This window comes from Canis lupus, chromosome 23 (assembly GCF_003254725.2).
Source record: "Canis lupus dingo isolate Sandy chromosome 23, ASM325472v2, whole genome shotgun sequence".
In the NCBI taxonomy this organism is placed as follows: Eukaryota; Metazoa; Chordata; class Mammalia; order Carnivora; family Canidae; genus Canis; species Canis lupus.
In genome coordinates, this window is record NC_064265.1 from 50,480,981 (window position 1) to 50,503,430 (window position 22,450).

General features: G+C 36.6%; 1 protein-coding gene and 1 pseudogene across 10 annotated transcripts in view; both read left to right on the forward strand.

The window, feature by feature from the left end:
* Positions 1-22,450, forward strand: part of LEKR1 (leucine, glutamate and lysine rich 1) — a 171,813-nt gene that overhangs the window by 13,147 nt on the left and 136,216 nt on the right. For 6 of the 10 annotated variants that reach the window (XM_025436133.3, XM_025436131.3, XM_025436138.3 and 3 more), the window contains one exon: positions 4,790-5,004. The exons of the other annotated variants lie outside the window; for them this stretch is intronic. In XM_025436133.3, the coding sequence (XP_025291918.1) occupies positions 4,790-5,004 (215 nt within the window). The remainder of the gene's footprint in view (positions 1-4,789; positions 5,005-22,450) is intronic. 10 annotated transcript variants of the gene reach the window in all.
* Positions 2,142-2,804, forward strand: LOC112652531 (protein mago nashi homolog; annotated as a pseudogene).

The window sequence follows — 22,450 nt, forward strand, 5'->3', positions numbered from 1 at the left end:
TGGTGGCTATTGTAGAATAACTTCTAATAGCTTTTGTAACTGTGACATGTATACTCGTCCTGTTTTGTACATCGGGCTGCAAATAAGCTCCACCTAGCAAGATAGCAAGAGTTTTCTTTCGGATGAAGATAAGGTGTTTCGCCAAAATCTGGCCAAGAACTGTGATTAATAGGCATAAGGTTAAGAATGAAAGTGCCTTCAAATAAGCGATATAATTTTCAAATTGATGAGTAGGAACCCAAACTCACAACGAGCAAAGGAATTATAAGAAAATACCCATCTGCTCTGAATTAGTTCAGGTCTCTTGCCCTGGATAAATTATATTCCCAGGAACTGATAGTATCTTTGAATGGGATTGTGGAGCTACTCTTGGTCATCTTTGAGAACACGTAGAGAGTGGGAGGATAATGTACAATGTACAAATGCGTCCCATGTGTAAAATGACCATAAGTGACAACCAGTGAACTCAATTTCAAACCCAGACAAAATACTAGAATATATTTATTAAAAGGTGATTTGTGGGGACATCTGAGTGGCTCAGTTAGTTAAGTGTATGTGTTCAGCTCAGGTCATGGTCTTGGGGTCCTGGGATCAAGCCCCATGTTGGGATCTCTGCTTAGCAGGGAGTCTGCTTCTCCTTTTCCCTCTGCCCCCACCACCCTCTTTCTCTCTCAAATAAATAAATAAGATCTTAATTTTTTTTTAATTTGTGAGGATATACCAGAGAAAACAATAACCTTTGAGCCAGTTTTATGTTCATTAAGAGAACTGGCATGTAGGTCGTGCCATTCCATTTTGTGTACTATTACTAGATCCTGAACCGTAGTAGCTGTAGAATATATGGACTTTATGAAGACATTTGACAAAGTTTGTCATAATATTCCTGAAGACAATATGAGTAAGTATAGGCTGGTTATAAAGATAGTTGGGTAGTTTAAAAAAGAAAAGTTGTACCTTCAGCTCTTCAAGTGTGCTGAATAATAGATTGGTATCAACCAAGTATTTATGACATGCTGTGGAGTTCTTTCCCCAATTTTGTCATATTCAACATTTTTAATCAACGAATTGGATGGATAAAACAATTTACAAGGATCAATTTTGAAAAAACACAAAACGTAAAATTTCTTGGATACCAAAGTCAAAAAATAAAGGCTGAGTCTAAGACATACCTATCTTTAGGATGTATATATATCTAAGATATGCATGTATAAATATATATCTTATTTATTTACTTACATTTATAATTATATTTATTTTTCTGAACTTTGATGTGAAAAGCCAAATACACAATAGAATGAAGATTATTGGTTGCAGGAAATAATAGTATAAAAGGGGAAAGATAATAGTGCAGGAAGATTGGGCATGGATCCCAAAGGGCAAGTAGGGCAGCTAGGTTTCAAGAAGAACTAAAGTGAGGTATTTGGAGGTCATTGGTTATTTTTTCGCTCTCATACTCTGGATCCAGATTATCTTTGTCTCATCCTGTCTCTGTGTGTGCACTCATCTGTCTCCCTCATCCTCTTTCAATGTGGCTAACTCTGTGCCTTGCATATGATCCTTCTCCTTTGAGACTGCCCTAAAGGTGTCCCAAATACCTGGGTCTTCAACACTCACAAGTCTGGTAGGCTCATGCTAGCTTATGGCTTGTTTCTTCTGGGTCTAATGTCTAATCCTCCCAATCAGCCATGGCTAGGGTGGATGGATGGAGGGAGTTTTAGTCATATTACCAAACAGAGCAGCCAGGACTGTGGAAGGTGGAAGGTAGATTCTCTAAGAAAGTTGTGGGAAGTTGGACAGCCCGGGTGGCTCAGCGGTTTAGCGCCGCCTTCGGCCCAGGGTGTGATCCTGGAGACCCAGCATCGAGTCCCATGTCGGGGTCCCTGCATGGAGCCTGCTTCTCCCTATGCCTGTGTCTCTGCCTCTCTCTCTCTCTGTATGTCTCTCATGAAAAAATAAATAAAATCTTTAAAAAAAAAAAGTTGTGGGAAGGAATAGATTAGTATATTTAATATAATGAAAGATGGTTTTGTACTGCAGTATTTTTTTAAAATAGGGGCTTTATTTAACACAAAAACCTGATATGGTATATAGTATCAACATATAATTGCTAAAAATACAAAGACAATTGCAATCTAAGGTCGCATTAGAAGATACTACCACTGGCAGAGCGCGGCAGCGAGGTTTGCTGGTAGTTTCATCTCTGTTGCCTCCTTATGAACCATGGAAAGTGACTTATATCTGCATTACTACGTGGGTCACAAGAGCAAGTTTGGCCATGAGTTCCTGGAGTTTGAGTTCCGACCCGACGGGAAATTGAGATATGCCAACAACAGGAATTAAAAAATGACGTCATGATCAGAAAAGAGGCTTATGTACATAAGAGTGTAATGAAGGAACTGAAGAGAATAATTGATGACAGTGAAGTTACCAAAGAGGATGATGCCTTGTGGCCTCCCCCGGATCGAGTGGGCCGGCAGGAGCTTGAAATTGTCATTGGAGATGAACACATTTCTTTTACAACATCAAAAAATTGGTTCTCTTATTGATGTCAATCAATCCAAGGATCCAGAAGGCTTACGCATATTTTATTATCTTGTCCAGGACCTGAAGTGCTTGGTCTTCAGTCTTATTGGATTATACTTCAAGATTAAGCCAATCTAGATTGATCATTGGTGTGGACACAAGGGGGGTTGGAAGTACCTGTTTTTAATTACCATTATCAGGAAATTTTTGTGTATATCAGGGCAATATTTTTTATAAGCTATAAATTAGTCTTTAATAAATACATAACAAAATGCAAAAAAAAAAAAAGATACTACCACTGATATAACTTGTGAGATATTAGAATGAGGGAGGTTTGGCCCTAAACAAATCTGGAGTATTAAATTCTGGGCACCATACTTTGAGGCATGCATAGAACACTGGAACAAATTCAGAGGAAATTATTTAGAATTAGGAAGAAATTCAAAACCATGTCATATGGGAAGGAGCTGAGGGAATTGGAAGGTTGACTTGGAGAAGAGAAGCTATGGAATGTTCCTGACAGCTGTTTTTAAATATTAGAAAGAGGTCGAGGGTTGTTCCACATGGTTACTAGGAGCTCTCGGACCAGTGGATGTTCTAGGGAGGCAGATTTGGGGTCAGTATGAAAAGGAATTTCCTGATAGACAAAACCATCAGAAAATAGACAGGCTGCTTTACAAAGTAGTTTCCCTTCACTTGGGATGTTGAAATAGAGTCGGGATAATGACTTATCTAGATTGAAATAGATTCTATGAACCCATCCAGAGTTTGAACCAAGTTATCTTTATGATTTCATTCATATTTGCTGTTTTACAAATCTGTAAATTTGGTATCACTGGCATTTAGATGATCGATATGGTCATTCATCTGTATCCCACAGCAGTATGTTTTATAATTTGAAAGTTTTATTATTGAACTTCAGATGAGCAAAATGTTACTATGTAAAAGTTTGTTATTTTGTTTCACCTGACTCTTGTGTAATGGAATTGATAGGCAGATGAGGTGGTGTCACTCTTAGTCATGGGAGCAGTTTCTACAGTCTTAAGGGAGGTTGCATGAAGAGTAAACACCCCTGAAATAGTTCAAGTATTGCTTTCCTTTTACTGCCCCAGAGCAAACATTTAACGAAGCCGTCTCGTATCCTTTGTGAATAGCAGGACAAGTAGAGTCTACTTGAAGAATATGTATATACTTGAGACAGAAAAAAGAATTACTTCTCTCATGACTTTGCTAAAATTCCATTTTTCAGTGGCCTTATGTTGGTCAGAGATACGTGAACATTTTAATTGAAGGAAGTGAGAGGATTTAGCTGACCTTCACCTGGCAGATAAATATGACACAAATGGCCACAGGCATAGGTGCTGCATTTAGATACACTTGGGTTTATCCCCAATGTCTCCATATACCAACTGGTTATTCAACTTCAGTGGTCTCCATTTCCCTACCTATAAAATGGGTATAACCATACCTACCTGAAGGGAAAAGAACTGAGAGAGAAGAGGTTAGGTTCAAAATGTTTTTGCTATTTGTGGTTTTATGACAGAATTCTGGCATAAATTCTGTCAAATTCTGTAAAAGTCATAAAATTTAAAACTCAGCAGGAACTTAAGAGTTCATTTGGTCCAATGCCAGAATTTTATAAATGCAGAAAAATGAGATCTGAAAAAGCCAAGAGGCATCTCCAGGATCACAGAGCAGCTGGCAGTGAAAAGCCAGTGATTTCTCTTCACTTCATGGAAAACTCATCTTCAAAATTTTAAAGATGTTTCCATCATTTTTAGTTTTATTTTATGGAAAATATTTCAAGAGTAAATCTCTCTTAGAGATACTATGGAGAAATAATCACTCTGGAAAACCCTTTTCTAATTCCAAGATTTTTTTTTTAAGATTTTATTTATTTATTCGTGAGAGACACAAAGAGGGGCAGAGGCACAGGCAGAGGGAGAGGCAGGCTCCATGCAGGGAGCCCGACGTGGGACTCGATCCCAGGACCCTGGGGTTACACCCTGGGCCGGAAGCAGACGCTCAACCACTGAGCCACCCAGATGCTCCTCTAATTCCAAGATTTTGTATCAGAATCAATGTCATGCCAGTTTTAGAAGTTTTATCCAGGTATAGGCAAATCATAATCACTACTCCATGGCATAGGCCAGTATCCATTTACTTTATTTGACCAGCATGGTTGCAATAGCATCTTCAGTGGAACTTTATTTTTCAGAATTTAAAAAATATCATTTCAATTTATGTGTGTCCATCTGTTTTCTAGATGTCTCCTGAAGAAAAAGTTTGTAAGTACTGTGGAGTCAGCTATCTAATTCTTCATGAGTTTAAAGCTATGGAAGAAAAAGTGAAAGCGATGGAAAAAGAGATGAAATTTTATCAAGGAAGTGTAGACCGTGAAAAGAGACTTCAAGAAAAACTACGGTCTCTTAGCCAAGATTTTGAACAGTACAAAATTGAAAATGAATCCAAAAGAGAAAGGTTGGAGTCTGTTATTCTCTTCTATCATTTATTTAGTTTGAAAGAAAAATACAGGAAATAACTAGACTTTGAGCATTTTTCTAGAATTTCTCTATATTAGTTATAGGTTGTATTTTAATACATTTGGCTTCATTTTATTATTGTTCAATATAGTTATTACAGGCTGAGCATTTCTTTGAGGTATATATTTACTATTTGAATAATTAGAAACCAGTTAATTCAGTAATTATACATTGAGATGGGTCAAGTTTTATTTTTCCCCAGATGTATATCCTAACTTTATCATTAGGAAGATTTGTCTACCAAGAATCAGATGAATTTTGGTAGTTTTTGATACTTAACATTTGTTTTTAAATGGCCTCAAATATTTAGATTTATAGAATAAGATTTTCATGTTTTGAAAAGGATGCCAAAGCATTAAATTTGGTACATGATTCTAAATCACTGAAATTGGAATAAAATTAAAGAATGGGTTCCTAATGCAGTTGAATCTAATCAGGAATTTAGTCTGCCTAAAGACACTTCAGTCAATTTATATACTTCTGTGGAAGGTTTTTGCTGGTTATTTTATGGCTTTTTCTTATAAGTGAGTATTTCTCCATTTAAAATATCAACAGTTGATGTTAGGAAATCTTGAGTTAATAAATTTAATGAAAAAAATAAATTTAATGAATGTTATATCTTTGTAAAAGTAGGAACTTTGTTAAATCTCCTAGGATTAAGAGCTTATATTACATTTTATTATAAATTTTTATAATTACATTAAATCTCCATTGAGCTTGATATTTCTTAGACCTTTACTAAGAAAATGTTGTTGGGATGCCTGGGTGGCTCAGTGTTTGAGCATCTGCCTAGCTTAATTTCTTTGTGGTCTGAGCACAGAAATTGTATGATTTTAATCCTTTTAAATTTGGTAAGATGTGTTTTGTGGCCCAGAATGTGTGGTCTGTCTTGGTGAATGTTCCATGTGAGCTTGAGAAAAATGTATATTCTGCAGCTTTTGGATGACGTAGTCCATAAATGTCAATTATATCAGTTGATTGATGATGTTGTTGAGTTCAACTATGTCCTTACTGGTTTTCTACTTGCTGGATCTATCCATTTTGATAAAGTGTTCAACTGTAATTATGGGCTTATCTATTTCTCATTGTAATTCTATAAGCTTTTGCCTCATATTTTGATGTTATGTTGTTAGGCTTTATTGTTAAGGATTATTATGTTTTCTTGAGGCATTGACCCCTTTATCATTATGTCATATCCTCTTTAATTCTGGTAACTGTCTTTGCTCTGAAGTCTTTTCTGTCTGAAACTAATACAGACTTTCTTTCTCTTTCTTTTCTTTTTTTAAAAAATATTTATTTATTTGACAGAGACAGAGAGAGAGCACAAGCAGGGGGAGCTGCAGAGGCAGAGGGAGAAGAAGCAGACTCCTCACTGAGTGGGGAGCCCGATAGGAGGCTTAATCCCACGACCCTGGGATCATGACCCAAGCCAAAGGCAGATGCTTAACTAACTGAGCCACCCAGGAACCCCCTCACTTTCTTTTGATTAGAGTTTGCATGATACAACTTTCTCCACTGCTTTATTTTTAATATATTGTATCTTTATATTTAAAATGGTCTTCTTGCAAACAACATATATTTGGGTTTTGTTTCTTGATACACTGACAATCTCTGTTTTTTAATGGATGGATTTCAACTATTGACATTCAAAGTAGTGATTGATACAGCTGGGTCAAGATCTACCATTTTTGTTACTCTTGTTCTTTGTTCTTATTTTTGTCCTCTAACTATTTTTTGCCTTTTGTGGATTTCAGCATTTTATATAATTCCATTTTCTCTTTCTTAGAATATGTTATACCTTTTTTTTTTTTTTTTTACTTTTTTCTAGTTTTTGCCCTAGAATTTGCAATATTTATTTGTAGCTGATCGGGGTCTACTTTCAAATAACACTGTGCTGCTTTGTGGGTAGTTTAAGTACCTTATAATAACAAAATATACCCAATTCCTTCCTCCTATTTCTTATACCATTGCTGTCATTCATTTCACTTTTAAGTAAGCATACATATATACTCGTATATATTTTTAAAAGCTTACACAAATACATTATTGCTCAAGTATTAGTTTGAATGAACTATTGCTTATTAAACTAAAAATAAGGAAAGGTTTTTACTTTACCTTCACTTATTCCTTTCTGTATGCTCTTCCTTTCTTTATATTGACCTGAATTTCTGTTCTGTATTCTTTTACTTCTTTCTGAAGAATGTCTTTTAACCTTTTCTTGCAGAGCAGGTCGATTAGCAACAAATTCCCTTAACTTTTGTCTGAAAACTTATTTCTCCTTCACCTTGAAGGTTAATTTTACAGGGAACAGAATTTTAGGTTTTTTTTTTTCTCTCAAACTTTATTTTTTTAAAAAAAGATTTTATTTATTTATTCATGAGAGACACAGAGAGAGAGGCAGAGACACAGGCAGAGAGAGAAGCAGGCTCCATGCAGGGTGCCCAACGTGGGACTCCATCCTGGGTCTCCAGGATTACGGCCTGGACCGAAGGCAGTGCTAAACCACTGAGCCACCCAGGTTGCCCTTCTCTCAAACTTTATTTTATTTATTAACTTTTTTTCTCAAACTTTAAATATTTCATTCCACTCTTTTTTTTTTTTTTTTTTTGCTTGCATGATTTTTGAGGAGAAGTTAGATATAAGTTTTATCTTTGTTCCTCTATAGGTAAGATGTTTTTATCATCTGGCTTCTATCAAGATTTTTTTTCTTTAGTCATGATTTCCTGTAGTTTAGAGATAATATACCTAAGTGTGGCATATGGTTTTTTTTGTTTTTTGTTTTTTGTTTTTTGTTTTTTTTTTTTTGTTTTTGTTTTGTTTTGTTTTGTTTTTAGAGGGGGTGGCTTTTATCCTGTTTGGTTTTTTTGGAGGTTTCTGGATCTGTGGTTTGGTGTCTGACATTAATTTGGAAGACATTCTCAGTCATCATTTCAAATATTTCTTCTTTTATTTTTGTTATAGTTGTCCCAAAGCTCTTAGATCTTCTCTAATTTTTTTTTTCATATTTTTCCCTTTGCTTTTCAGTTTTAGAAGCTTTTCAGTTCTATTGTCATATCCTCAAGCTCAGAGATTCTTTCCTAAATGATGTCTAGTCTACTAATAAGCCCATTAAAGGCATTCTTCATTTTATTACAGTGTTTTTGATCTCTAACATTTCTTTTTCATTCTTTTAGAAGTTTCATCTGTCTACTTATCCATGTGATCTTGCATGTTGTCTGCTTTTCCCATTAAAGCTCTTTTCATATTAATCATAGTTTTAAAAATTTCTGGTCTGATAATTCTTACATTCCTACCTATCTGCCTCTGGTTCTGATGCTTGTTCAATCTCTTCAAACTGTTTTTTTTTTTTTTTGTCTTTTAATATGCCTTGCAATTTTTTCAAAGGTGGATGTAATGTACTAGGTGAGAGGAATTGCTGTAAATGGGTCTTTAGTAATACGGTGGTAGTAGGTGGGAGGGGGTTGAGGAGCTCGTTCAGTAGTCCTGCGGTTGGGTCTCAGTCTTGCAGTAAGCCCATACCTCTGGACTGTGAACTTCACAGATGTTTCTCAATTGCCAACCACTTATCCCTCCCCATGGCTAGGGTGGAGCTGAGTATTTCCCTTTGCAAGATTAGTTGGCTCTGATAAAACCCCAGCAAGTTAAACTCTGATAAGATAATTTCTCCTGAGAGCAGGCCTTGTTAAACAAAGCTTTGGTGTATTTCATCATGTTTACTTTTCCCCTCTCTTTGTCAGAAACACAAGTGGATTTTTCTCTAATCTTCGCTGCAAGGACCTGACAGGGCTCCTGGAAGTAAAACTCAAAAAAAAGTGGGATTTCCCCTGGAGTTTTTATTCTCTGACTTGTCCACAGTGAGCTTCCAGTCATTTGCCAGTTATAATTCGGGTTTTTGTTTCCTCTCGTTGGTTCCCACGGAGGTTTCTCTTATGGGTTTCTGCTCTGAGAAGTTGTGATCCTCTGTATCCACCTCGTCTCCAATTTTGAGGGCAGTGGTTTTTCCTATGACTTCACTTCTCTGACACATCTAGCTAGAGTTGTTCATTTTTCACTTTGTTCATATTTTTACCTATTGTTAGGGTAGCATATTTACTTCTAAGCTCCTTCTATTCCTGACTGGAAACTAGAAGTCTTACGTTGGCATTTAAAAAAAAAATGACTTAATACTTTAAAATTTTTTATTTTTTTCATGTGCTGTAAATGTTTATACCTGGGCTCATTAGCCTCGTGGAACCTGAATCAAAGTATATATATATCAAGAGGAAGAACAGAATGTGGGAGACAAAGGAAATAAACAGATATGAGTGCCCAGGGACGCCCGGGTGGCTCAGCGGTAGAGCATCTGCCTTCCGCCCAGGGCATGGCCCTGGGGTCCTGGGTTCGAGTCCTGCATTGGGCTCCCTGCATGGAGCCTGCTTCTCCTTCTGCCTGTGTCTCTGCTTCTCTCTTTGTGTCTCATGAATAAACAAATAAAATCTTTTTTTTTTTAAAGATATGAGTGCCTGGAACTTTTAAAAAAGTATGGATTTCAAATAACATTTTCTAACCTTGACTTTCTGGTTTTAATAGGTTAAGGCTATTACTTCTTTATCAATTCCTCTGGTGTCTGTCATAGTCTAGTATTGAGCTGCCAACTTGACATTGTGGCAGAAATATCTTTTGGGGTTCCTCTGGGAGGTCTGGTTCAGAATTCCTCTGGAAAGGACTTCATTTGAGTAGCCACAAAGAAATTCTGTGTTTGTAGATACTAAATATATCATTATTATAACTACTAGGGTATTCTATTGATTTAAAGTTATTGAAGCTATAATTTAAGCTTATGGTGCTCATTTACCTTTAGTCATCACAGGGTAGCATCCTGATTACAGCTGGATGTTTCAGAGAATCCAAGAACCATAATGGCAGATTATTGGTCAGAAATGTTTGTGTTTAGAATTGAGTGAATTGATTACATTAAACTTTAATTTTTGAGATCATGGTAGGTTCACAAGCAGTATAAGAAATAATAGAGATCCTGTGAATTATTTACCCGGTTTCCCCCGATGGTAACAGCTTGTAAAACTGTAGTGTAATATCACAATGAGGATTTTGACATTTATATAGTCAAGATGCAGGACAGTTTCATTACCACAGATTCCTCATGTTGCTCTTTATAGCCACATTTACCCTCCCCGTCCTCTGTTCATGACCCCTGGCAACCACCATTTCTATAATTTTGTCCTTTCAGGAATGTCATATAGATGGGATCATAGAATATGAGTCTTTTGGGATAGGCTTTTCATTCTTTGGAGATGCATTCAAGTTGTGTGTATTAATAGTTCATTCCTTTTTATTGCTGAGTAGTATTACATTGCATTGATGTACCACACTTTTTTTAATCGTTTACATTAATCACTCACAGAAGGGCATGTTGGTTGTTTTCAGCTTTTTCCTATTACAGTGGAAGCTGCTATGAATATTTATATATAGATTTTTGTGTAAACCTGAGTTTTGTTTCTCTGAGATAAATGTTCAGAGTGCAGTTGCTGGATGATAGGTTACTGCATGTTTTATTTTATTTATTTTATTTTATTTTATTTTATTTTATTTTATTTTATACGTTTGGTTTTATAAGAAGCTTCCAAATGGTGTTCCAGTGTGGTTGTACTGCTTTATATTTTCACCAGAAACATACGAGTCATCCAGTTTTTCCACATCGTCACCGGCATTTGATGCCAACTATTTCTTTTCTTTTTTTTTTTTTTTTTTAACTATTTCTTATTTTAGTTATTCTGATAGATGAATAGTGGGACCTCATCATGGTTTTAAATTTGCATTTCCTTAATGGCTTATGATGTTAAACACTTTTTCATGTGTGTATTATTTTCCCAGGGCTGTCATAACAAAATCGAACAGACTGCGTGGCTTAGACAACAGAAATTTATTTTCTCACAGTTTTGGAGGCTAGAAGGCCAAGATCAAGGTGCTTGATTACTGACAAGGCCTCTTTTCCTGGCTTTTAGATAGCTGCCTGCACCCTGTGTCCCCACATGACCACTTCTCTTTACATTTGAAGAGAGAGATCTCTGGGGACTCCTCATTTTCATATAAGGATACCAGTGCTATAGGATTAGGGACCCACAATCATGATGTCATTTAACTTTAATTACCTCCCTGAAGGCCTTGTCTCCAGATATAGTCACATTGAGAGTTAGGGCTTCAACATGTGAATTTTTTTTTAAGATTTTATTTATTTATTCATGAGAGACACAGAGAGAGAGAGAGGCAGAGACATAGGCAGAGAGAGAAGCAGGCTCCACGCAGGGAGCCCGACGCGGGACTTGATTCCGAGTCTCCTGGATCATGCCCTGGGCCGAAGGCGGCGCTAAACCGCTGAGCCACTGGGCTGCCCTCGACATATGAATTTTGGAGGGACATATTCAGTCCTTAATATTGTGCTCACTTGTTACCTGTATATTCTCTTGGGTGAAATGTCTATGTATATCTTCTGCCCATTTTCTAGTTGAAATCTTGAGTTTTTTTTAGCGTTGTTTGGAGAATTTATTGCGTATTCTCAATACTAGTTCTGTATGCACTAAGTAGGGCACTTGATGGGATGAGCACTGGGTTGGCAAATTGAATTTAAATTAAAAAGTAAAAAAAAAAAAAAAAAAGCAACAATCTAAACTACATACCACACAAACCCTCCAAGTTCTATGCCAGTTTCTCTGGCATTCAGTCAAATGCCTACACCACTTCATGGGGACAGGCTCCTAATCTTAGGATTCTTGTGCATGGCTTGGCCTTTGCAACGAATCTTGTTTGACAGAATAACTATGTCTCAATAAGTACTTATTCTCTTGGTGTCAGAAAAAAAATACTAGTTCTTTATGTACTCTCAATCCTAGTTCTAGGATATGTGGTTTGTAAATATCTCCTAGTCTTTTTATCCCCTTCATAAGGTCTTTTGCAGAGGAAAACTTTTTTACTTTTGATGAGATTTAATTTATCAGTTTTTCTTTCTATAGATCATGCTTTTGTCAAGTCTAAGGACTCTGCCTGGCCGTAGAGCCTGAAGATTTTCTTCTGTGTTTTTTCTCTCTCTTTTTTTTTTTTTCCTAAAAGTTTTTATGTTATAAGCTGTGGGACTTCATTTGAAGTTCATTTCTTGCCTTTGAATGTTCAGCTGCTCCAGCACCACTTTTTTAAAAGGCCACCTTACTGTCATTGAATTGTTTTTGTACATTTGTCAAAAATCAGCTGGGCACATTCGTGTTGGTTTATTTTGGGGTTCTCTCTTCTGTTCCACTTATCTATGTGTCTGTTTTTCCACCAGTCCCTCACAGTTTGATTACTATAGAAATTTAATAGGCCTTTATATTAAAAGTAGAGTGATTCATCCTATTTTATTCTTCTTTTTATTTTTTTAAAGATGTATTTATTTATTCATGAGAGACACAGAGAGAGGCAGAGACACAGGCAGAGGGAGAAGCAGGCTCCCCGCAGGGAGCCCCATGTGGGACTTGATCACGCCCTGGGCCGAAGGCAGGTGTTAAACTGCTGAGCCACCCAGGGACCCCCTTTATTCCTCTTTTTAAAGATTGTTTTAGAGATGCCTAGATGGCATCTGACTGTTGGTTTTAGCTCAGGTCATGATCTCAGGATCGTGAGGTAGAGCCCTGTGTCTGGCTCCATGCTCAGCACCAAGTCTGCTTGAGATTCTCTCCCTCTTCCTCTGCCCACCCCCTCACTCTCTCTCTCTTTTAAATAAATAAATAAATAAATAAATAAATAAATAAATAAATAGATAGATTTAGTTCTAGTTTCTTTACCTTTCCATATAAAATTGAGAATCAGCTTGTGTCTACAAAACATCTTGCTCAGATTTTGATAGGAATTAAATTAATCTGTGTATCAGTTTGGGGAGAATTGACATCTTTACTATGTTGAGTCTCCAGTCCATGAACACAGTATATCTCTCCATTTATTTCAGTCTTCTTTGATTTCTTTCATTAACATTTTGTAATAATCAGCATGCAGAACTTGTACATGTTAATATATACTCAAGCATTCAATTTTCTTTGGAGTGTTTGTAAATGGTATCATGTTTTTAATTTTGGTTTCCACATGCTCATTGTTAGTATAGAGAAGTGCATTGTTAGTATATAGAAATGCAGACAATCATAGTGTCTGAAAATATGGACAGTTTTATTTTTTCTTTACTATTTATACTTTTTTTTTTTTGCTATAGTGACTAGAACTTCCAGTAATATGTTGATTTTTTTTTAATATGTTGATTAAGTGGGGTGAGAGTGCGCATCCTTGCCTTATTCCCGATCTTAGAGAGAAAGCATTCATATTTCACTGCATTAAGTGAGATGTCAGTCATAAGTTTTTTTTTTTTTTTTTTTTTTTTTTTTGGTAGATGTTCTGTATCAAATTGAAGAAGTTCACCTCTAAGTCGGCTAAGAGTTTTTATCATGAATGGATGATGAATTTTCTTAAATGTTTTTTCTTTGCCCTTTTTAAAAAAAATATTTTATTTATTTATTTGAGAGAGAGAGAGAGCACTTGCATGAGCAGAAACAGACTCCCCACTAAGCAGGAAGCCCAATGTGGGGCCTGATCCCAGGACCCCAGGACCATGACCTGAGCCAAAGGTAGACGCCCAACTGGCTGAGCCACCCAGGTGTTTCTTTCTTTGTCCTTTGCTATAATCATATATTTGTTCTTCTTAATCTTTTGTAAATGGTGGAATACATTGATTAATTTAAAAATATTGAACTAGACTTGTACACCTAGAATAAATCCCACTTGGTCATGATGTATTATATACATTTACTAGATCTGATTTGCTAATATTTTGTTGAGGGTTTTTGTGCCTAAATTACTGAGAGATTCTAGTGTGTAGTTTCTTTTTTTTTGTTACGCTTTTGTCTGGTGTTGGTATTATGTTAATGAGGTGAGAAGTGGTTCCTTCTCTTTTATATTCTGGAAGAGATTGATTAATTCATCTTTAAATGTCTGATAGAATTCTCTAGTGAAACCATCTAATCCTGGAGATTTTTGTTGCTGTTGATAACCTTTAAATCATAGATTCCATGTCTAATGGTTGTAAGACTGCTCAAGTTATTTATATTGTCTTGGTTGAGGTTTGGTAGTTCATGGTTTTCAAGCAATTCTATCCCAAGTTGTAAAATTTGGGGGGTATTGTTTATAGTAATACCTTATTATCCTTTTCATGGCTAGAGGATCTATAGTGATATTCCCTCTTTCGTTCCTGATGGTGTTGATCTTTTATTTTTATCCTTTTAATTCCTACTATTGATTTATAAATTTTGATTTTTTTAAAGAGATTTTGTTTAATAAATTTTCTCCATTTTTAAGAACATTTTTGTTTTCAATTCATTTGATTTCTGCACTTATCTCTGGTATTTCTTTTCTTCTACTTGCTTTGGGTTTATTTTACTCTCCTTTTTCTGATTTCTTGAGATAGGAACTTAGTTTTTTTTTTTTTTAAGTTTTTATTTAAATTCCCGTTAGTTAATATACAGTGTAACATTAGTTTCAGGTGTACAAGTGATTCTTAGATTATTTATTTGAGAACTTCCCTCTTTTCTAATGGAAGTGCTTCATATTTCTAATAGAAAATTTTACTCATGAATTTAATTCTATTCACTGTTTTAGTTGTGTTGCACATATTCTGATACGCTGTACTTTCATCTCAGTTTTAGATATCTGTGTATGTATAATTTAAAATTTTTCTTTTGACACTTCTTCTTTAACATATGTGTTAGAAGTGTGCTGTTTAGTTTCCAAGTGTTTGTACATTTTCTTATATTTGTTACTGATTTCTAGCTTGATACCATTGTGGTAAAGAGAATATATTCTATATACTTTCAACTTTTAAAAATTTGTTGAAATTGGCTTTATGGCCCAGAATATGTTCTGCCTTAGTGACTGTTATACAGGTGCTTGAAAAAAATAGTATACTGCTATTGTTGGGTGGAGTTTTTTATATATGGCAATTAAAACCTGGTGATTGATAGTTTTGTTGGGTTCTTTCATTTCCTTGCTGATTTTCTAATTATATCAGTTACTAAAAGTGGAATTTTAAAAGTCCCCAACTCTAGTTGTAGATTTGTCTATTTTTCTTTGAGTTCTGTAATTTTTGCTTCGCATATTTTATGGTTCCTTTGTTTGATGTGAATACCTTTAGGATTGGTATGTCTTCCTGCTAGATTGACCCTTTTACCATTAAGTAATGTCCTTCTTTCTCTCCAATAATTTTCTTTGCTCAGAAGTCAACTCTATCTGATGTTAGGATAGCCACTACTGTTTCTTTAAAAGAGTTTACAGGGATGCCTGGATGGCTCAGTTGGTTAGGCATCTGACTCTTGAATCAGCTAAGGTCTTGCACCTCAGGGTCATGAGTTTAGGCCCAGTGTTCAGGATCCGTGTTGGGCTCCATGCTGGGTGTGTAGCCTACTTTAAAAAAAAAAAAAAAAAGTTAAGGCTGTTTACATGGTATATTGTTTCTATTCTTTTGCTCTCAGTTTACCTCTGAGCAAATTTTAAGTGAGTTTTATAGACAGCATATTGTTGAAGCATGTTTTTTTTTAAATCTACTCTACCAGTCTGTCTCTCTTTTTAAAAAGATTTTATTTATTTATTTATTTATTTATTTATCTATTTATTTATTTGAGAGAGACAGAGTGAGTGAGTGAGAGGGAGAGCAGGGGAGGGGCAGAGGGAGAAGAGAGAGAATGTCAAGCAGATTCTGTGCTGAATGCAGAGCTCACATAGGCATCTTAGGATCTGGAGATCGTGTCCTGAGCCAAAGTCAGGAGTCAGTCACTTACCCAAATGAACCACTGAGGCACTCCTTTGCCAGTCTCTTAATTTATGTATTTAGACCATTTACAGAGATTACTAGTATGTTAGAGTTTAAGTATGCCACTTAATTATTCATGTTCAATTTGTTTCTTCTGGTTCTCTTTTTTCCATTTCTCTTTTCTTATCTTTCTGTTGGTTTCTTGAACATTTTAAGGGTTATATTCTGATCTATTTATAGTGATTTTTATATATATTGCTCTGCATGGGTTTCTTAGTGGATGGTCTAGTTATTGCATTATAGATACATAATTTATAGTCTGTAGTCTAATTATGATGTGTCTTACATGGACTTCTTGGGTTTTTTCTTTTTGGGTAGAATAAAGTGTTCCCTACAGCTTGTTGAATCTATAAGTTTATATCTCTTGTTGTATTTAGGAAGTTTTCAGCCATTATTTCTTTGAATATTATTTGGTTCTACTTTCTCTCTTCTCCTTAGATTCTAATCATATGAATGTTAGCTCTTTTGTAATCATCTCACATGTGTCTGAGATTGTTAATTTTTTTCCCCTATTTTCTCTCTATTCAGATTGAGTGAATACTGTTGATCTATCCTAAAGTTTATTCTGTCTTCTGTCATTATACTCTGCTTTTGAACCTGTCTATTGAGTTTTTTCTTTCAGTTATTGCATTTTTCAGTTCTGTAATTTCTATTTGGTTCTTTTTTTGGAACTTCTATTTCTTTGTTGGTATTCTTTATTTTTTTAGTTTCAATAGACTATTTAATTGCTTTTAAAATAATTTTTATGCTGGCTGCTTTATGATCCTTGTCAGATAATTCTAACATTCGATTTATCTCAGTGTTGGGTCTGTTGTTTATCTTTTCTTGTTAATGTTATGATTTTCCTGGTTCTGGCATGATGAATGATTTTCCATTGAATCCTGGTTATTTTGAGGTTAAACTGTGAGGCTCTGGATCTTATTACATCTATTTATTTATTTATTTATTTATTTATTATTATTTTTATTTTTTGGCAGGCACTCCCCCTGTTGAGGTATAGCATGAATGCCAGATGGGTATATTTGTTCAGCTTCCTACTGGGCTCACTGACACTACTCTAGCAAAAGTGGGTTTTGAATTATATTACCTTGTATCAAACTGATAGAGTGGAAGTTTACATATCCCCCTTGGCCCCATTCACACTTTTCTGGCTAAAGTAGGTCACCAACTTGCACTGCCGTGTGTCTCTGCTTGGGTTATAACTTTAGCTCCCTGATGCTGAACTCACTGTCAGCAAAGACTATGAATCAGAGGGCTGACTCACACTGCTTTGTTGCAGCTGAATGGGCAGAAGCGTGGCTCCTCCATGTGCCCACTGACACCAAGGGATGGGAGAAGTAGGGTGCCACCCAGGCCTGCTTCCTGCCACTTTATTCTGTCTTGTTGATGCCAACTTGGAGGGGAGGCTCAGTTCCTTGCTGGACCCACTGGCACCAGAGGGAGGGAAGTAGAGCGTTGACTACTTGGTTTCATACTCTGTTATTCTATCTCATTGGTATTGAGTGGGGCTGAAGGCTCCTAATTGAGATCCTCTGACACAGGATCTGGATGAGAAGCAGGAATAGGAGTGCTGCAAGTACTGTTTTTAACTGCTTCATTCAGTCTCTTTGCTGTCACTTGGTATGCAGATTTAATTTCCCACTAGGCCTCACTGACACCAGGAGTGGAAGGAAAGTGGAGTGGTCATGACTCCTGACTTACATAGCTTTGTTCAGACTTGGTGCAGGTTTGGGGTGGAGGCCTTGCTTTCCATGGGCTCTGCTGACACTTCCCCTGGTGGGAGAGTTGGAGCCTATCGTAACTTTTGCAAGAGGGAAGATCAGCTCCCAGATCAGCCTACTGATACTGTGCCAGTTAGGTGAATTAAGTACACCATCTGCTTCTCTGGGGTAGAGATGAGGTGGCGTGGAAGATCAACTTTTCACTTGGCTGCAGCCCCACTGAAACTGTGGGGTGGGAGGTACAGTTGTGCAGCTGATGTCTAGCTTGAGAGGGTGGATGTTGCCAAGAATGTTTTTTGTTCTTTAGTCACCCTATTCCTGATCAGCTATGAGCTTGTTGTTGTTGTTGTTGTTGCTGCTGCTGCTGCTATTGGTGATTCTGGTTTGGAGACATTGGCCCACTGTTTGGGATATATGGAGTTAATAAGGAAACTCAGGGATCTCACTGCCTTGGTATTTCTCAAGTCCTGAGATCCATAGGCCATCTGCCTTCTTTCTCCTTTCAGAGGCTTTCTATACTTGTGTTGTGTTGCCATTAGGGTTTTTTTTAGTGGTAAGAGGGAGGACCTGAGAGTAACAGAGCTACTCTATCTTGGTTGTGACCTTGGGTTGATATTTTAGCCAAATTAAATGCTGCTTTGAATAACTAAAAACTTTTTTTTAAAGTAATTGATTAAATTTTCACAAATGTGAAGCTAGTTCACAAAAGTCAATGGTTATATAAAACGTATTTCTGTGTGCCTGCTACACATCTTTTCTTTGACGTCTGTTTTGCTCATGCCACATTGAGACTGTGGCATGGAGATATAAGCAGCCGTGCAATAGGCCTGCCTGTGAGGAGCCAGAATTAAGAGTTTTGTTGATCATAGTTGGCAGTTCTCACCAATCAGATAAGCCATAGAAATCAGGTCTAACGCAGAGAGGAATGGGCATAGGTAGGTACCAAGGGTTCAGAGAGTTAGATTGAGTCCACAGTTTGGGATCAAAACAGAGAGTGTCCTTGAGTTTATAAATGTCCTTGGCTGGAATAGAGGGTAATTGGGCAAACAAAGCAGGCTTTGTGAATTATCTTCCCCTGCCAAATCTACCTTCCACATAGGCTGGTTATATCAGTTAGGATTGCATTCTGCAGCAAGTGGCTTAAATGGACTAGACTTTATTTGTTTCTTGAATCAAGAAGGGGTATATAGGTGCTCAGTAATGTCACCAGGGACCCAGCCCCTTTCCAACTCTCACTTTGTCTTTCTCAGTGAGAAGAGCCTTATGCTGGTCTTGTCGTGATCTCAAGATGGCTTCTACCCTGCCAGATGTCATGTTCATTTCTAGGCAGGAATATGAGGGCTGAAGCACTCAGGGGAAATGCCCGTATTAGGAAATCAAAAGCTTTCCTACAACTGCAGGGGTTCTGGGGAACTGACTGCGGGGAGTTGGCTCACTGTTTGCTGAAATATCAGGTTCTGTTGTAAGGAAGAAGACACTCACAGGGCCTGCCTCACTGGGCCATTACAGCTTCCTCCAGAAAATAATGTGTGCATGCTTACTCTAGTTCCTTGAGTGGGAGAAAAATGGTATCTCAAGAAAAGAAATATATCAAGACTCCCTTTTTAAAAAGGTCTTCTATACATGTCTTGTCAAGGCTCTGCTTTTTCTACTTTTGCAGTACTCTCTGGAGTTTGTGGAAATAGTGGTAAAAGGCACACATTAAAAATGTTTGTGACAACTGATTTTGAAAAATGAAGATTTTTAGAACAAAGAACGGATGCAGAATTATAGTTCTCATTGGGTAGGATGCTTTTTGGGTAATCACTTCAAATCTCTGGGGCTTTTCAAGCTTTTACGTCTCTCTTAAGATCATGATTTGTCCCTTTTGGGGCAGAGTGAGAATATCTGTAATGACATAAGAGCTGGTGTTAAAGGGAGTGTGGTTGGGTTGAGCATGGGGAAGGCAGGAAAAATAAGGTTGAGTTCCATTGCAGAAAACATTTATTCTTTTTCAGGCCACTGAAAAGTGGCTCTAATAGACATAGGTTCATTAACAATTCATTCATTCATTCATTCACTCATTTAAAGATTTTATTTATTTATTTATTCATGAGAGACACACCGAGAGAGAGGTGCAGAGACACAGGCAGAGGGAGAAGCAGTCCCCATGCAGGGAGCCCGATGTGGGACTCCATCCCAGGACTCCGGGATCAGGCCCTGGGCTGAAGGTGGCGCTAAACTGCTGAGCCACCCGGGCTGCCCCATTAACAAATAATTTAAACCTAGAAGTTCATATCATGGTGTTTTTTTTTTTTTCCCAGTCTAGGTGTCTACATAAGAGTTTATTATATTAATATCTTTCCTATGCATTACTTAAACCCTGAGAAGCTTAAACAAATTCTATTCACATCATGTAGTTGAAGACCAGCTAATCTTTTTATTGTCTTTTTGTTGTTCACCAGTACTAAACTATGTTCCAGACCAAAGTCCTTAGATATACAGCATACTGTTTTCCCTTATTCCTTCTCTCTGTGGACATGTGCAAACAGTAAATAAAGGTTGACAGGTGTTTTTTACTATTGGTATAAATAATGCTTACATGAGTTTCCTTGTTACTAGATCTGGCAAGGTTATGGAGATTGATATTTATTCAACAACATTGATAGACCTATGTATACGTGTATATCTTTTATTACCAGTATAACTTTGAAAGCTCTTCTGTGTACCATTATGTTGTTGCTATAGCAACATACTTACCAAAATAAGGTACTTTTTTTTTTTTTTTTTTTGCTTTGTCTTTTTAAAGGAGGTCTCTTTTTTCCCCCAAGCTTTTTAATCAGCACTGTAGAATTTTGGTCCCAGACATTCAATATTCTTTCTATTTATCTTTTCCCCTTGAATTTCCCTTGCTTAAAATTAGTTATTTATCATTATAAAATGCAGTTTTTATTGGACTAAATCCTAGGGGGAGTTATAAGAATGAATGAAGGGAAGCCGTGTATGATATGGTATAAACGGTAGAGGCTCTGCTATTACCTAGGCCCATGACCTTGGCTTGTAATCTTTTCATACTTTAGCTTCTTCATCTAGAAAATGGTCAAAGAACAAACTGCTTCACAGGAGTGATGTACACATTACTCTGTGCCTGGCAGGAATTCAATTGTCTTACTTCCCTCATCTTCCTTTTTGTCCCTTTCCTTGTTTTTTTTTTTTTTTATTTTTTTTAAACTAAACTTAATAACATACAGTTTTTTCCTCCATAGATATCATCACATTCCCACCTACCTTGGATATCTGAACATTGCCTACTATTATAAGGGAAGTTCTTACGTCTAAGAAATATCTTGATCTCAGCTCTACCAAAACAATTCCATTTTAATTGGTGATTTAAAGTGCCTAGCCAACTTTGATTATGTCCACAGCCTGTGTTTCTGCTCAATGGAGTAGAGATTTTTTAGAAAACATAACTTTAGATCTACTTTTATTTATTATACTCTCCCCTTATTTCCAAAAATGACATGAGGTGTCATAAAAGGACATAATACAGTTAACAACTTGCCAGAAAAAAGGGAGGGAGGTATTAGACAAAAACTAAGAAACAAAATAGGTGAACCCCAAGAGTCAGCAGTTATATGCAGCTTTCCTGCAAATCCTACCTGAACTTGAGGCATATCTGTTCATAGCCTTTTTCTAGGAATAGGAGTGGAATAGGGGTTGGAGAGATGGGTTTTATTTAGTTTGTTTATTTATATATTTAAGCAAGGCTGACTTAGCCCTAGAAGAACTCTATAAGAAGTAACTAGGAAGGCCATTAGGCCCTCATGAGAACTTGCACTCCCTGTGTAGCATGAAGCCAATCATGGTAGGTGACAGGTGGCTGCCCCTCTAATGCTGCTGTTCGTTGAGGAGATAGCAAAACTTTTTGAAAGAAGGCAGCCCCAGCTTATCTTTCTGCGAGCTTTCTCTTGATCTTCATCTTCCCACCCGCCTCCTTACTGTTTCACTTACAACTAGGCCTGAATGAACAAGTCAAATCATGTTACTTTAGCTTAGAATAGGAGGATTTTTATTTTTTGTACATTTGAATTAATACATCTTCAAAAAAGCATGCAATTTGGTTTCTTCTCAGATTCTTTATATATTATTTACATTTTTCTAAATGGGAACAGTTTCAAATTAGAGAAAAATGAGTTAACTCACCGAGTGAGGTATGATCAACAACTCCTGTTATATCCATTTCACAGATGGATAAACAAACAAAAAGTTTAAATAACAGTGTCACATAGTTGATTAACTGCTTTGTCTTTTCTATAATATTCCTATTTGAGTTAGTTGAATAAATCAAACAAATATAACTTGGAAAAAGATAGCATGAAGATACTGTCACTGGAGAGTTGTTTTGAAGGGACAGGGCACAGCACCAGATCTTGAGTCTTGCCTTGTTAGACTGAAGAAACCCACTGTATAGAAAGCCGTCCAGTATCATTGGCAAGAAACGTGTTGGTCGAATTTGCAGAAGTATTAGGAAAGCTGTGCCTGGAAAACAATATGAAGAACTCAACAAAAATTCTTCATGTATTACATGTCTCTTTAAAAAGTAGACTGAAGATGTGGTAAAAATAGAAATTTCTTTCCGTTAGCCAGAGTGACTCCACATCTGAAATGAGTGATTCAGACATCCATTCTTTGTTTATAGCCTCTTCACCTTCCAACTTGGTCAGCTTCATTGAGGTCTGAAATGCGTTGCTGCCTCTACCTTCTCTCTGTCTCTTTCTGTTATCACATTTTTCCTATTCAGCTTAGTTTCC